Below are 13,696 nucleotides of genomic sequence, written 5' to 3'. Positions count from 1 at the left end.
AGAGAGAGAGAGAGAGAGAGAGAGAGAGAGAGAGAGAGAAACAGGTGAAGAAGAGAAGAGAGACGGAGCAAAGGGATCACACAGCCCATAAACATTTGTGCACATACGCACTCTGGCTGCAAGAGACAGAAGGCAAGACCACACTTCAGAGCAACAGGTAAGGAGGGGAAAACAATGTATAAGCTAACCTTTTCAGTCTGATCCCTGACACCAAAAAGTCTTGTCCCTAGGGTTTCCTATCACCTTTCCCCACTGAGATCAAAGGATCTATGAAGCATTTAAAGTTATTCATAATCCTAAGGGTTCAGATGAGGCAGTTTTGGTATGTTAAACCTGGCATATCAGTCTTTGGTCTTTTAAAATTTTTAAACCCTTTAGAACTCTGAGACAAATGTTTGAAACTGAGAGATTGAGAGGAACAGTCATTGCTTTAGAAATAGGAACTTTATCCTCTTTTAGAGACAGGAATAACCACACCAGTTTACAGTTCTTGAGACTTTTCCCTTCTAAGCTCAAATTGCTTTGTGGACAATGTCTCTTCCTTTGTCTGCATGACACTCCCTCGAAGAAGAGCACCCAGGATTGCTAGGGATTGATTGAAAGAGTGGGATATGACAGAGATACTCCCATCTGTTTGCCTGTTTCTCTTCATATCTTCAATCCTTCATTCTTTTCTTTCTTCATTTTTCATTTTCTCTCTCTCTCCCTCTTTCCTTTTCATCCTAACCATTGTCTTCTATCCACTAAGATTAAAAATGAAAAAGCAAAATTGTGTCGCTATTTAAATTTTTTTTGCTTTGATGATACATTGTATTTTGCTGTTACTTCTTAAATTCAGTATAAATTGGGAACCAAGCTAATTCTAGAAATCATAATTGCACATTAGTAAAGACAAACAGTTAAAGTCATGGCTAACTTTTCATTCAGAACAGATTTTCCCCTTAGTCTTCATTTTCCTGTTCGCTCATATCACCCGATATAACTGGGTTATTAGGATTGGCTGAGTAGCCTATTATTTGCAGATCAGGGCCAAATAACTTGGTTCAACAGAATTACAGACACTGAGTTTCCCTTTCCCATAAACGTTTGGTTTTAACATAGTTTTTGATGATTATGAAGTTGTCCATGGTTCTGAAATCTCCTTTTTCTGTTCCACTCCACAGAATTGTAAACTTGACATTGTAGAATTTTCTAGTTTATAGAAATAGAAAAGGTTTAGGGCTAGGCACTCAGCCCAAGGCTCTTTCTGCTTCCTAAGCTTTTATGAAAGAAAAAGATACTTTGATGCAATGATAAAACACCCATTCTCATTCAGCCAGGTTTTTTGTTTGTTTGTTGTTTAACAAGACAAATGCTGGTTGGGATACTGTAATATACCTATAACCTATTCAGCTATGGGTAGGGATGTATTCATTCAATTCTATTCAACTCTACTTCAATTCGATGAGAATCAATTAGGTCCCTACTATGTACTAGGCACTATCCTACATGGCCTCAGAATTTCTTTCCGACTCTGAGATTCTGTGATTTCTCTGGTCAGCTCTGCTCCTATCCCCACTGATCAGTTTTATTTGTCTGTCTTACTTTTACTAAGTTGCCTGGCTTGACTTGAGCCACCAGCTTCCTACTTTTCCAGCTGAAGTTTATCGATAAAAAAAGAACTATTGAAATTGCTTTATCCAAGGTCATCATTGACCTTTTCTGCCTTCATTCTCCTTTATGTCACTGTAGCATCGATATGAAAAGAATTCTAAAATAAACAGAAAATCTGGACAATAGCGCAACCTGTGTGCAAGTGACCTACAGGACTTTTCCTTGCTCTAGCACCTGCTCTTTGATAATGCTGATTTCTTTTTTTCCCCTAAAATTAGGGCTGGTTTGCAACAAAATTGCAATGAGGACGAAGTTTCTGTTTAGCCCCTCCATATCCTTTCAATGCCCCATAGATGCTGGATGCTGTCATTAGAGCTACAAGGAGTCTCTCATTTTACGAAAGGGGAAATTGAGGCTCAGGAAGAGAAATTGAATTGTCCAGGATTACTGAAATGGTTTCAGAGGAAGAACTAGAACTCTGGTCTCCTGAATCCTGGTTTGGAGCTGTTTCCTCATTCTTCCCCCCCTAGATTTCCAGGACCCTGCCCTGTGTTGTACCACCAGGGACTGTACTGGAGAGTTCTAGACTTTTTCTAAGCCATTCCTTGTGACTTCCCCTTTAAACTTTACCTATGATGTCCCTTCCAAGGTTATACTTTCTCTTGGGATAATCTGATGAACAACAGTTTCATCCTCTATATAATGAAAGTGTTAGATTAGATGATTACAAAGGTCCCTGTCACTCTAGATTCTGTCCTGCTGTAAAAGTGAAAAAAAATTCCACACCAGCTTAACAATTCAGGAAACACTGATTCTTTCTGGAGAATCAATGTTAATGTTAAATACTGTGAAGACTAATCAGAAAGACTTTGCTCTACACTTAGACTTAGATAGATGTCAATAATACACTTGAGTTAATACAAGTACAGCAGATTTCTTCTGCCACCATTTCAGATGTTGACAGTAGCTGGAAATCCAGATGTTATAAGTCATTATTAGCAGCAGCAGAAAAAAGCATCCATTTTGCATCTGATCTGTGTAGGGCACTGGGTCAGGTATTCAGGATACCAGGAGACATAAGACAAGTCTCAGTCTCCACCTTCAAGGAGCTGACCCCCATGAACAGACAGAGCATAGACATCAAATCTAACTAAAAGTACCAGAAAGGCAACATGGTGTAGTGGATAGATGACCAGGCTAATGGGTCCAAAATAAAAATAAATCAAATTTGTATAGTACTTTGTGCTTTACAAAGATTTTTTACATGTTATATTTGATCTTCGGGACAATTTTGTGAGATTGATGCTACTGTTATTCCCATTTTACAGATGGGGAAACTGAGACTTAAAGATGCTATATCTTGCCCAGGATCACACAGCTAGTTAAAGTCAAAGGCAGGGTTCAATCCCCAGATCTTCTTGACTACAAGTATAGTACTTTAATCACTACCATGCATTGCTTTCGACTTGGGTTAAAATTCTGCCTCTGATAAATACTGGCTATAACTCTTAAGGTCTCAGTGTACCCAGGCAATTCTTTATTAGTTTTACTTAACTGCTTTACTTTGTTACAAGAGACCTCTTACAAAGTGGGAGTAATATATAAATGTTTGTAATGCAGAAACAAACAAAAATGCAAGATGTCCCAACATAGTGCAGCTTCAAGTTTTAACAGTTAAAGACTGTATCAAGACTTTTAGGACAAACTATAATAATCAGGGGATACTAAATGTCAAGTGATAGTTCTGAAGGTGTGTGTGTGTGTGTGTGTGTGTGTGTGTGTGTGTGTATTGTACTGTCAGTGTGTTAGTCAATTAACATTTACTAAGCTCCTACTGTGTGTCGGGCACTTTCTAAGCTTGTGTGTATATTGAGTTGTGTATGTGCTAGGGTAGGATAGTTCAGGGGATAAGGCTGAGAGATCGAATATTCAGAGAAGGTTTCATAAAGGACGGAGAACTTGAGCTGGCCTTTGAAGAGAAACTAGCATTTAAACAAACAGAGGGAGAAACAAGTGGAAGGAGAACAAGCAAAAGACAGGAAGGCATGTGGTCTGATGGGAAGTGGGGAAGGAATAATGGGACCACTTTGACCAAAGTGGATGGTCTGTGTAGAAGGAATGGTGAGAAATAAAGTTAAAGAGGTAAATCAATTATTAATGGTCTTTAAGACCATACTAAAGAGTTGGGACTTTATCCTGTCCATAGGTAATAGGAAGTCATTGAGAGTTGCGGGGGAGGGAGAGGATGATATTGGCAAAAGTGTTTTAGTGAAATTAAGCTGGCAGCTGTGTAGAGGATGAATTGGATGTGGGTAGAGATGGAGAAGAGGAAGCAGAAGCCCATTTAGAGTAATATTGCAATAATTCCAGTAAAAGGTGATAAAAGCCTGGATCAGGGCAGTCGTGGAGTAGGGCAGAAAATAAGAGGCAGGAGTAAGAGGTATCATGAATGAAGAATCAGTAGTATTTTGAGGCTGAGTGAATATGGCAGGGAAAAGGGTTAATGATAGAGAACTAGAAAAAAAGGACGGAGAGCTGGCTTGGGGAGAAATAGGATCAATTTGAATTTATTGAGATGTTAAATTTGAGATGTAAATGTCCACTAGGTATTTGAAAAGAAAGGACTGATGCTCAGGAAAGCAAAGATAGATTTAGGAGTCAGCATAAGCCAAAGTCATTAGAGGGGAGCAGATCTTTGAAGGAAAGAATAAAGTGGAGACAGAGAAGCAAGAGAGTGGAGACAATGTAGGGAGTATTGCAGAAGGAAAGCTATAGATAGAGATATGTCTTTGATGGGGAGACATATATGTTAAAATATAATGTAATATATTACACATTACATGCAATATAACATGTATTCTAATATATACATTTTTAGATATAAAAATATATACATCTCCCCATCACATGCTTCAGAGATACTTACATACATGCATACATATATAGTTGTTATGCAGACCAAATGAGATAGTATTTGTAAAGCATATGAAGACTATTATTGTCCTGAGGATTTAAAGACAAAAGTCTTCTCCCTCACAGAGATCAGGTTCTAATGCCACTTACAAGACATGTGGGGTTAATGGAAACAATCCTGGGTTTGAAATGATTAAAGACATGGATTTGAATCCAGGTCTGCTACTTAATATGTGACCCTGGACAAAGATCTCTCTGGTCTCAGTGCCTTCACTTATAAAATTAAGGGGGTTTGAACTAGACAATTCCTACAGTCTCTTCCAGCAGTGCTTGCTCTCTCTGTCTTTCTCTGTCTCTGTCTCTCTGTCTCTCTCAAAGGGGTTGAATGACTCCCCTGGGTCACACAACTATTAAGTGTCTCAGGCTAGTCACACAACTAGTTATGCCTCCCTTCTAGCTCTCAATCCCACTATAGACTGCATTCAAGTTTTATACAAGCCAGATTTGAAGAAAATATGTGTCCTTAATTTCTAAATTAAACAGAATGAGTTACAAAGTAATTTTCTGTCCCTATCCTTCACAGTCATGCTTGCTTTATCCACTGAGCCCAAGGGGAGGCCAAAGCATTTAACTGACCTACTTACAGCCAGCACATCATCTCCTGGCTATATGTCTTTGCACTGGGCTATCCCTTAGCCTTGGGATGCTCCTCTTTACCTCTACCTCTAGGAATCCTCAGTCTCAAGATTCAGCTCAAGGGGTTGCCTTCTCTGCATAAAGTTTGGTTCCCTGATTTGTTAGCACTTCCTTCCCAAATGAAATTGTACTTATTTTGTGTATTTGCTTGTATACATGTGATCTCCCCCGTTAGAATGTAAGGTCTTTGAAGGCAAGGATGATTCCATTCCTTTGTATCTCCAGTGTCTGGCACACAGTAGGTGTTTAATAAATTCTTACTTTATCGATTCAATTACCTCCTTCAACTGGAGGAATAGGTGTAAAAATAAATAGAAGTAATGCAAAGTAATAGACTATGTCTGAAGTGGAAAAGTATAATAAATTTGGAAAACAGAATAGAAGCTATTCTGGAGCCTTTCTACTTAGACACTATTATCACAGTCTTGAATATGCTTTAGAAGCATAAGAGGGGCAGCTAGGTGGCACAGTGAATAAAGCATCAGCCCTGGAGGCAGGAGGACCTGAGTTCAAATGTGGCCTCAGACACTTAACACTTACTAGCTGTGTGACCTTGCGCAAGTCACTTAACCCTAATTGCCCTGCCTTCCCCTTCTCCCCCCCAAAAAAGGAAGTATGAGGAAAGTAGAAATGGCATTACAGAGGGCAAAGTAGAAAAGGGCAGAGATCAAGACAAGTATATATAGAGGAGGTCACCGGAAGAGACATAACTGGTAGGGAATTGAAAGATTGATTCTCAAGGTTATCTGTAAGAGGAGAAGCTACCAAGGATGTGTGTGTGTGTGTGTGTGTGTGTGTGTGTGTGTGGTGTGGGGGGGATTCAAACTTTATTACTATTCAAAAAAGGCAACTGGAAGAATGCAATTCTATTTGCCTACTTCCCTGTCCATATAAAATTTTTGTGAGAATAATATATAGATAGACATATCATGGGCAATCTTGGTTAGAGTATTAGTGAAGTATTATTAGGAAATAAGCAGACTTTGGTAAGTGATGTTACCATAAACTACATCACCATCAAACAATTTATATAAAGATGTAAAGAATGTATGATCTCACTGTACTTATTGTTTGTGGATTAAAAAAGAATTTGATTTGATTGAGTAAAGCTCTGACTTGAAGACTTTCCTCGTGTCCCCCATGTGTGCCAGTATTTTATGAAATTCCTTGAAAGATGTAACAGAGATGGCCTTGCTAGGAATCCCTCTGATCACTAATACCAGGGGAAGCAAGATGTATACTACCAAAAATGTTCACCCCTATGCACTTAATGTTCACCCCTATGCACTTATCTCATTTGATCTTGAATAATAAATACCCAATAACTGGTACAATAAGAGTAAAGGGTTCCAGATGGGGGGAAGATCACTTCCTTCTAGAGTAGTCTGGGGAGGTTACATGGAGGTCAGATTTGAGTTAGGACTTAAGGGAGAGATCCTAGGGTCACAGATTTCAAGCTGTGAAGGAATTAGAGGTCATCTAGTTCAACCCTTCATTTTACCAATGAGGAAACTGAGGCCAGAGAAATAAAGTGACTTGCCCAAGGCCACATAAGTAGGCAGGGTTAATATAAGCAGAGAGGTGTGTGGAAGACATTGTAGATGGGAGGAATGGTGAAGCTGAAGATGTAGGAGTAGCTAATCTGGGTTTGGGAAGCAGTGAGTTAACCAGTGACCTAAAAACAGTCTGAGGATTCACTGATAGGTACTGTCAATCATACTTACTGCTACCCAGAGACATCTTAGTTGACTAGTGCTGAGTGTAATTCCAAGGAAGGCAAAAGGCCATGGGCCATGCTTCAGCAACATTTTATAGGTTTTAGTTGCAAGGCAAGATGGAGGGGGTGGCTAGGTGGTGCAATAAATAAAGCACCGGCCCTGGAGTCAGGAGGACCTGAGTTCAAATCCAACCTCAGTCACTTGATCACACTTACTAGTTGTGTGACTTTGGGCAAGTCACTTAACCCCAAATGCCCTGCCTTCTCCCCTCCAAAAAAAAAAAAATACAAGGCAAGATGGATACTGTAGAATTTCCTAGAGGGCAGAAAGGAAAGGCAAAGATTTACACATCAAAGAACAGATAGCAGAAAGGGAAGAACTACACCAGTGAAACTATAAACTAGCCAATAAATACTAGGGATAAAGCTGGAATTTTCACACTAGCCATTAATCCCAGAACTATGCTTAGCTGCTCAACACATTCATCTTAAGTAAATAAAAGGAATAAAAATGAGCCAGAAAATTCTTATCACTAATACATTAATTATCTAAGCTAAAGTTCCTTTTCTCAGCTAAATCCAGTGAGTTCTAGCTAGTGATGACTTTCTGTTCAAGCAAATGTGGCCATACTAAAATTCTCTTACCTCACCAATATGGCCTGAACAGAAGATTTGCGTAAGACAATAGTAAAGGTTATATCTAGAAAGGGAGGTTGGGGCCAGATAGTAAAATATGGCAGAGTGAAAGGAGCACTAGTTCCAGAGTCAGGGGTCCTGGTGGACAGCTAGGTGGCATGATAGTCAGAGCAGTGGGCCTGGAGTCAAGAACATCTAAGTTCAAATCTAGCCTCAGGCATTTACTAGCTATGTGACCCTGGGCAAGTCACTTAACCTTGTTTGCCTCAGTTTCCTCATCTGTAAAATCAGCTGTTGGAGGAAATGGCAAACCAAGAAAACTCCAAATGAGGTCATAAAGAATAGGAAACAGCTGAACAACAACAGGGGACATGGCTTCAATCTTGCCCTTTTCTTACTACGTCCTTCAGCCTCAGTTTCCTCATGAGGGTAGTCGGACTACATATTCTCTGAGGTCCCTTTCAGCTCTACATCTTTGATTTTATCAGGATGTATAGAAAGAGAAAAAAGAGCAGAGGCTAAATTCTCCCCTTGAAGATCTTATAACATGGGTATTTCATTAAAGGACAAACATTTTCAAGGAGGTAACAAAGCTTAGAAGGGGGCAGGGGAAGGATTGTGTCTAAATTGGTGGAAAGATTTCAAGGCCCAGTTCAGATGCCACATCCTCCTGAAGTGTTCTTTGATTCTCCCACTTGAAAGTTTCAGGTTATTCCCTTCCCCCCTTCCATTTTTATCGGAGCACTTTGGATCTCTCCTTGGCCCCATTGCAATCTACCTTACATTGATTTAGATTGGAGACTCTTTGAGGAAAGAAGCTATGAGTTTTCCTTCTATCTTTGTATTCCCCTCCCCTCCAGGCTTAGCACAGTGCCTTAGACATTTTTCTCATACTGGGTTGTGGTTTCATTAGTATAAGGAAACCCCCAGTGAGGAAACTCTTTCCACCACTTGAGATATGTACCTGCTTTGCAACTTATACTCTTAATTACCTGGGCTAATGAGAGGTTCAGTGATTTGCCCTGGATCACAGATGCAGGTCTTAAACCCAGGCTTTTGTAAGACTGAGGGCAGCTAGGTGGTGTGATGGATAGAGTGCTGAATTGGGAGTCAGATAGACCTGAGTTCAAATTCTGTCCCAGGCACTTACCAGCGATTTGACCCTGGCTAAGTTCCTTAACCTCTCAGCCTCAGTTTCTGCATATGTCAAAGCACTTTGCCAAATTTGGAAGTACTATCTTTGTTGACTAATATTATTACAGGCTGCTTCCTACTCTGTAGTGAGGAGGCATTTGATAAACATGGATTTGAATGAAATTGAAGGGTTGGTGGGACTCAAGGAGTATGGGGACAGTGGGAGTGAGTTCTTCATGGAACTAGACAAAGGGATACTGACTGGGGCGGGGGGGGGGGAGAAACTATGAAAGTGATTTGGGCAAGTCCCTTGATCTCGATGACCCTCAGTTTCCTCATCTGGAAAACAAAGTGGTTGCATTGGAGGATTTCTAAATTCTCTTCTAGCTCTAACATTCTATGCATTTCATTGCCTTTCCAGTGGCAAATGGACTTCAAGTTTGTCGTTTTGTCGTCTGTTTCCTATTGCCCATACTCACAGCCAGGCTAAAAAAAACTCGAGGTTGGAGCTGCTATGCTTTCTCAAAGAGAAACATGGTACTAAGAACTATTTTTTTCTGACTTGGGGATATGGGTGGGGAATAGTTGCAGATAAAAGGAGGGAAAGGAAACCAGGAAGGCTCACTTGTTTAAAAAAAAAAAAAACAAAGACATTTTCCCCCATGCTTGGCACTAAGTAGGAAATTTTCGGAATTAACCAGCTCCTTTTTTAAAATGCAGTTGCCACCTCTAAGTCATTTACATCATTCATACCTGTCTAGTTCAAACCCTTCATTTTCCAAAAGATGACATTGGCTTTCCTATTACCTGGCTAAGCACGTTCACCTAAACTAGTCATTTCTCCTCTCAATAAAATGAGGGGCTGGATTAGATCACTTCCCAAGTTCTTTCAAGCTTTACGTGTTGTTGGCTGTCTGACTGCAGAAGGGAAAGAAATGAGTAGCCAGAATTATTTTAAGGTTTCTTTTTCTTTTGTCTTGTTTCATTTTTTTTTCTTTTTGGAGGGGGAAAGATAGGGCAATTGGGGTTAAGTGACTTGTCCAAGATCACATGGCTAGTTTTTTTTGTGTTAAGTATCTGAGGTCATATTTGAACTCAGGTCCTTCTGACTCCAGGGCTGGTGCTCTATTCACTGTGCCACCTAGCCACCCCTTATTTTAAGGTTTCTATGTTACTTTGCTCCCAACCTCTGTCCCATGTTGTTGTGCCTTGTTGCACAAATCTTTTCCCTCCTAGGTCTTTTAGCCCCTTTCCTTTACTTCCTGTCACCCCTGGATTATGTAGTTGAAGGGCTTTGAGCCCTCCAAGTTATTAGTGTTGGCACATGGTCCTTCCTGGTGACTTTTCAATATCACCCTGCTCCCTGTGGGCAAGCCTCCAATTGTGCTTTGTGTCTGCAGAGCTCCATCCTGGAAGATGCTGAAGCTTTCTTGGAGCTGTCTTGGGGCCCTGCTCATTGCCCTGTTGTTTCAGACCTCAGAGTCAGTCTCTGTGTGCCAGTGTAAAGATAGCAAGACACAAGAGGTAAGTGGGACCAGGGGATGATGTCTTAGTTTGGGGAAGAGGGGCAGCTTATGTGATTAAGAAGGAGGGATCTAAGTTAAGGGATTCAGAGAGAGGGGAACTCAGCTACAGCAAAGTGGGAGTTTCTACCTAGCCTGGGGTTAAAGTGAGAATATAGATGACTGAGGGAAGTTGCTGTGGGAAGGGGAGGTAGGGTTTGAAGTTAGAGAGTTCACTTTCTGTCCTGCCTACCTTCTCCTTGATCCTCCATGCTTCTTATGGGATATCTCCCACTTTGAACTACTTGGAAATGGTGACTAAGCTGTCATAATGGGTATCTTAAGATATTTAGAGTCATCTTAATTGCTGGTTGGAGGGAAGGGGTTCCCATCTCCCATTTCTCAGTTTAATAATTATTTCTTTTCAATTGGCCTCATGTCACCTTTCCCCTCTCCCCCTGCCTTCTCCCCAAGCAACTTCTCTAGAGGAAGGAAAAACCAAGATGTCATTTCCTTTCCTTTGAAAAGAGACCAAGCAGTAATAATGGCAAGCATAATTGCTAGCATTTATATAAAGCTCTTTGCATGTTATCTCATTTGACCCTCACAAAAAATCTTGTGAGGTAGGTGCTATTATCCCCATTTTACAGATTAGGAAGTTGAGGCCAAGTGAATTGAAAGAACTTGCCCAGGATCACCGAATCAGAGGCAGGATTCAAACTCAGGATGGACTCCATGTCCAACACCCTGGCTTTGGAGTCAAAGGACCCGGGTTTGAATCTTACCTCCATCACTTAGTATCTCTGTGACCTTGGATAAGTTGTTTAACCTCTCCAGACCTCAGTTTCCTCCTCTGTAAATGAAGGGGCTGAACTAGATCCCCCTAAGCTTTCTTCCATCTGTACATTTATTTAGTCCTGTGATCTTATGACTTCCAGGGATAACAGTTCACATTTCTGAAGTGGTTTACAAAGAGATTAAGTAACTTGTTCACAGTCACATAGCTGATATCAGAGTCCCAAATTCATGCCACATTCTCTTGACTCCAAGCCCAGTGCTCCTACCATTATGCCCTAGCTGTCCTCCAAGCACATTCTTTACTTTTGGGAAGTCTAGTTAACCATGAAGGGCTCTGGACTAGAATTCAGGAGACCTGAGGTCTAGTTTTCACCACCACTACTTAGCCATGTGACCTTAAACATGACATTTAATGTTTCAGGTACTCAGTTTTCTTATCTGCTGAATGAGGGGACTAGACTACTCTCTAAGACCTTTGTCAATTCTAAAATTCTAGACCTCTAAATTGTTAGCCTGGGATATCCCCTACTCAGCTGAGTTGAGTTGGGCTCTTCCTTTATTCCCTTCTGTGGTGAGTAGACAGGGTCTGATTCAATGCTCTGGCTGTTTCCTCCATGAAATGGATCGCTCAAGGACACAGAATCACATCTCCCAGTCAGTGAGTGGGTCTGTAAAGGGGTCCCTATTCTCTGTGGTTTTAGTCTCCTTGCCCCAAACTAGGGTGGGATTACCAGGAATCCTATCTCTTACCCAATAGTTCACTGACTAGGGGAGAGCGAAATACAAAATCTTCTATGGGGGAATGCAAGATAAGTGGGAAATGGTCTCAGACATCTTGAGCAAACTGGGTCATATGTTTGGTGAAGATTGTAAAGGCATAATGTGGCCGAAGGGTGAGGTGGTGTGGTTATGGGACTGGTTGACATGGGAACAGGGTAAGAGAAAAAGGTCAGGACCAAACATTATAAGATCAGGGCTCAGGCATGAAGCAGAGTGTCTAGAATTAGGCATTTTTCTTTTCTTTTTTAATCTGGAGGAATGGCCACCCAAATACCGACCTATTTCACCAATTCAGGTTTAAAGTTCAATTCCAGTCAGTTCAAGACTTGAACTTCCTTTTTTTTTTCTTTTTCCTTCCTTCCTTCCTTCCTTCCTTCCTTCCTTCCTTCCTTCCTTCCTTCCTTCCTTCCTTCCTTCCTTCCTTCCTTCCTTCCTTCCTCCTTCTCTCTCTCTCTTTCATTTTGTATCTTCAGATCCTCCCTAGAACATTGTTGGTACTTAATAAATATATTTTAATCTTTTCATATTTAGAACTGGATTAAACTCAGTTGAATTGTTAAGTACCTACTGTGTGAGGGTATGGTGGTAGGGGATATTCTTCCTTCCCGCACATCCTATGTCCTCACTCCTATCTCTTCTCTACCCCAGGAATGTCACAGAGCCTGCATTTTGGCAAATGAGCCAAAACATAACATAGAGCAAAGAGATATCTACAGTGGCAGCATCAGCAGTGATGGAGGGAATGTGGACCAAAAGCGACGGGAGCTAATGCTGGGGGATCTCTTGGACCTGCTCCCTCCAGGAGTTTGGAGAGAGGACAAAGAGGTGCAAGAAGACGGTCTGCCACTGATCCGAAAAGCCAGACAATTAGATACCAAAAGGTCCTACGCCATGGAGCACTTCCGTTGGGGGAAGCCAGTGGGTAGAAAGAGGCGCCCTGTAAAGGTCTTTCCCAATGGGGTGGAAGAAGAATCTGCAGAGTCCTATCCTGTGGACTTCAGAAGGTCCATCCCCAATAATGAACACCCTGAGATTCCTGAGTTAGCTGATGATGAAGTGGGAGATACAATGGGACCAAATCCAGACACTGAAGGGGGCTATGTGATGCAGCATTTCAGGTGGGGTCCCCCACCTCCTAAGCCTAAGCCTAAGAATAAGCGGTATGGTGGCTTCATGGTTTCTGAGAAGAGTCATACCCCTCTCATGACACTGTTCAAAAATGCCATCATCAAGAATGCCCATGAGAAGGGGGAGTGAGGGAAGAGCTAGGGGGAGGGATTACCCTAGGTTTTCTATGAGGGAGGCAGCCCCTGAGTCCTTTCTGCTCCCTCTCCTTCCCCTTGCATTCCTATCTCCCTTTTCTTAGGCTTGGGGTGCTACATAGTCAAACCCTCAGCAGTCATGCCTTCAGTCACTAAAGCTCTCTATCTGTCTTTAGGAAATAAAGTTCATTTGATTTCACATTTGATTTCTGACTGAATGTGTATAAAGAAAAAAAATTGTAAATACTCATCAAAGCAAATATATTGCACCATTTTGTACATAGATAAGAAAGGAAAAACAGTGGAAGGATGGCCTGGGAGGGAAGGGCTAATTTCCAGACTTCCAGGTGACAATATTTTCATATATAGTGAGACATAAGATAATTCAAATGAACAGGGGAGAAAAATTTCTGTGAGCTAAGTAGACTTCTAGAATATCAATTGGTGTAACAGTTAGCATATCATAGAAGAACTGCAGTCCTAGCATCCAGAACCATTAACTAGTGCTTCTGGAAACCAGGATAAACAAACTGCTCTTATATAAAACATTTTAAGACACATTCAATTGGGCAAATGATGGAGGAGGGACTTCAGATCTCAAAACAACTCCCTGGAAAGGGAGTAGGGCAGGGCCAGGCCAGGTAGGAGAGAGATCACCTGGCAAA

At 41.2% G+C, this 13,696-nt stretch overlaps 1 protein-coding gene across 1 annotated transcript; it reads left to right on the top strand.

The window, feature by feature from the left end:
- Positions 1-6: 6 nt before the first annotated feature.
- Positions 7-13,335, top strand: POMC (proopiomelanocortin). Its single transcript, XM_069072280.1, has 3 exons — positions 7-157; positions 10,090-10,213; positions 12,418-13,335. Exons 2-3 carry the CDS (start codon positions 10,106-10,108, stop codon positions 13,024-13,026), a joined length of 717 nt encoding a protein of 238 aa, XP_068928381.1. The 5' UTR covers positions 7-157; positions 10,090-10,105; the 3' UTR covers positions 13,027-13,335.
- The last annotated feature ends 361 nt before the right edge of the window (positions 13,336-13,696 follow it).

This window comes from Petaurus breviceps, unplaced genomic scaffold (genome assembly GCF_028583685.1).
Source record: "Petaurus breviceps papuanus isolate PSGF00001 unplaced genomic scaffold, PetGlider_PUasm1.0 90845, whole genome shotgun sequence".
Taxonomy (NCBI): Eukaryota; Metazoa; Chordata; class Mammalia; order Diprotodontia; family Petauridae; genus Petaurus; species Petaurus breviceps.
Note: the sequence above shows the minus strand (reverse complement) of the source record. Positions and strands in the feature narration are given on the sequence as shown.

What these genes read in the sequence shown, in the direction of transcription:
- POMC (XM_069072280.1), top strand. Translation starts at nt 10,106, where the DNA reads ATGCTGAAGCTTTCTTGGAGCTGTCTTGGGGCCCTGCTCATTGCCCTG. An exon ending in AAGATAGCAAGACACAAGAG is followed by an intron (nt 10,214 to 12,417) that starts GTAAGTGGGACC and finishes TCTCTACCCCAG; the next exon opens with GAATGTCACAGAGCCTGCAT.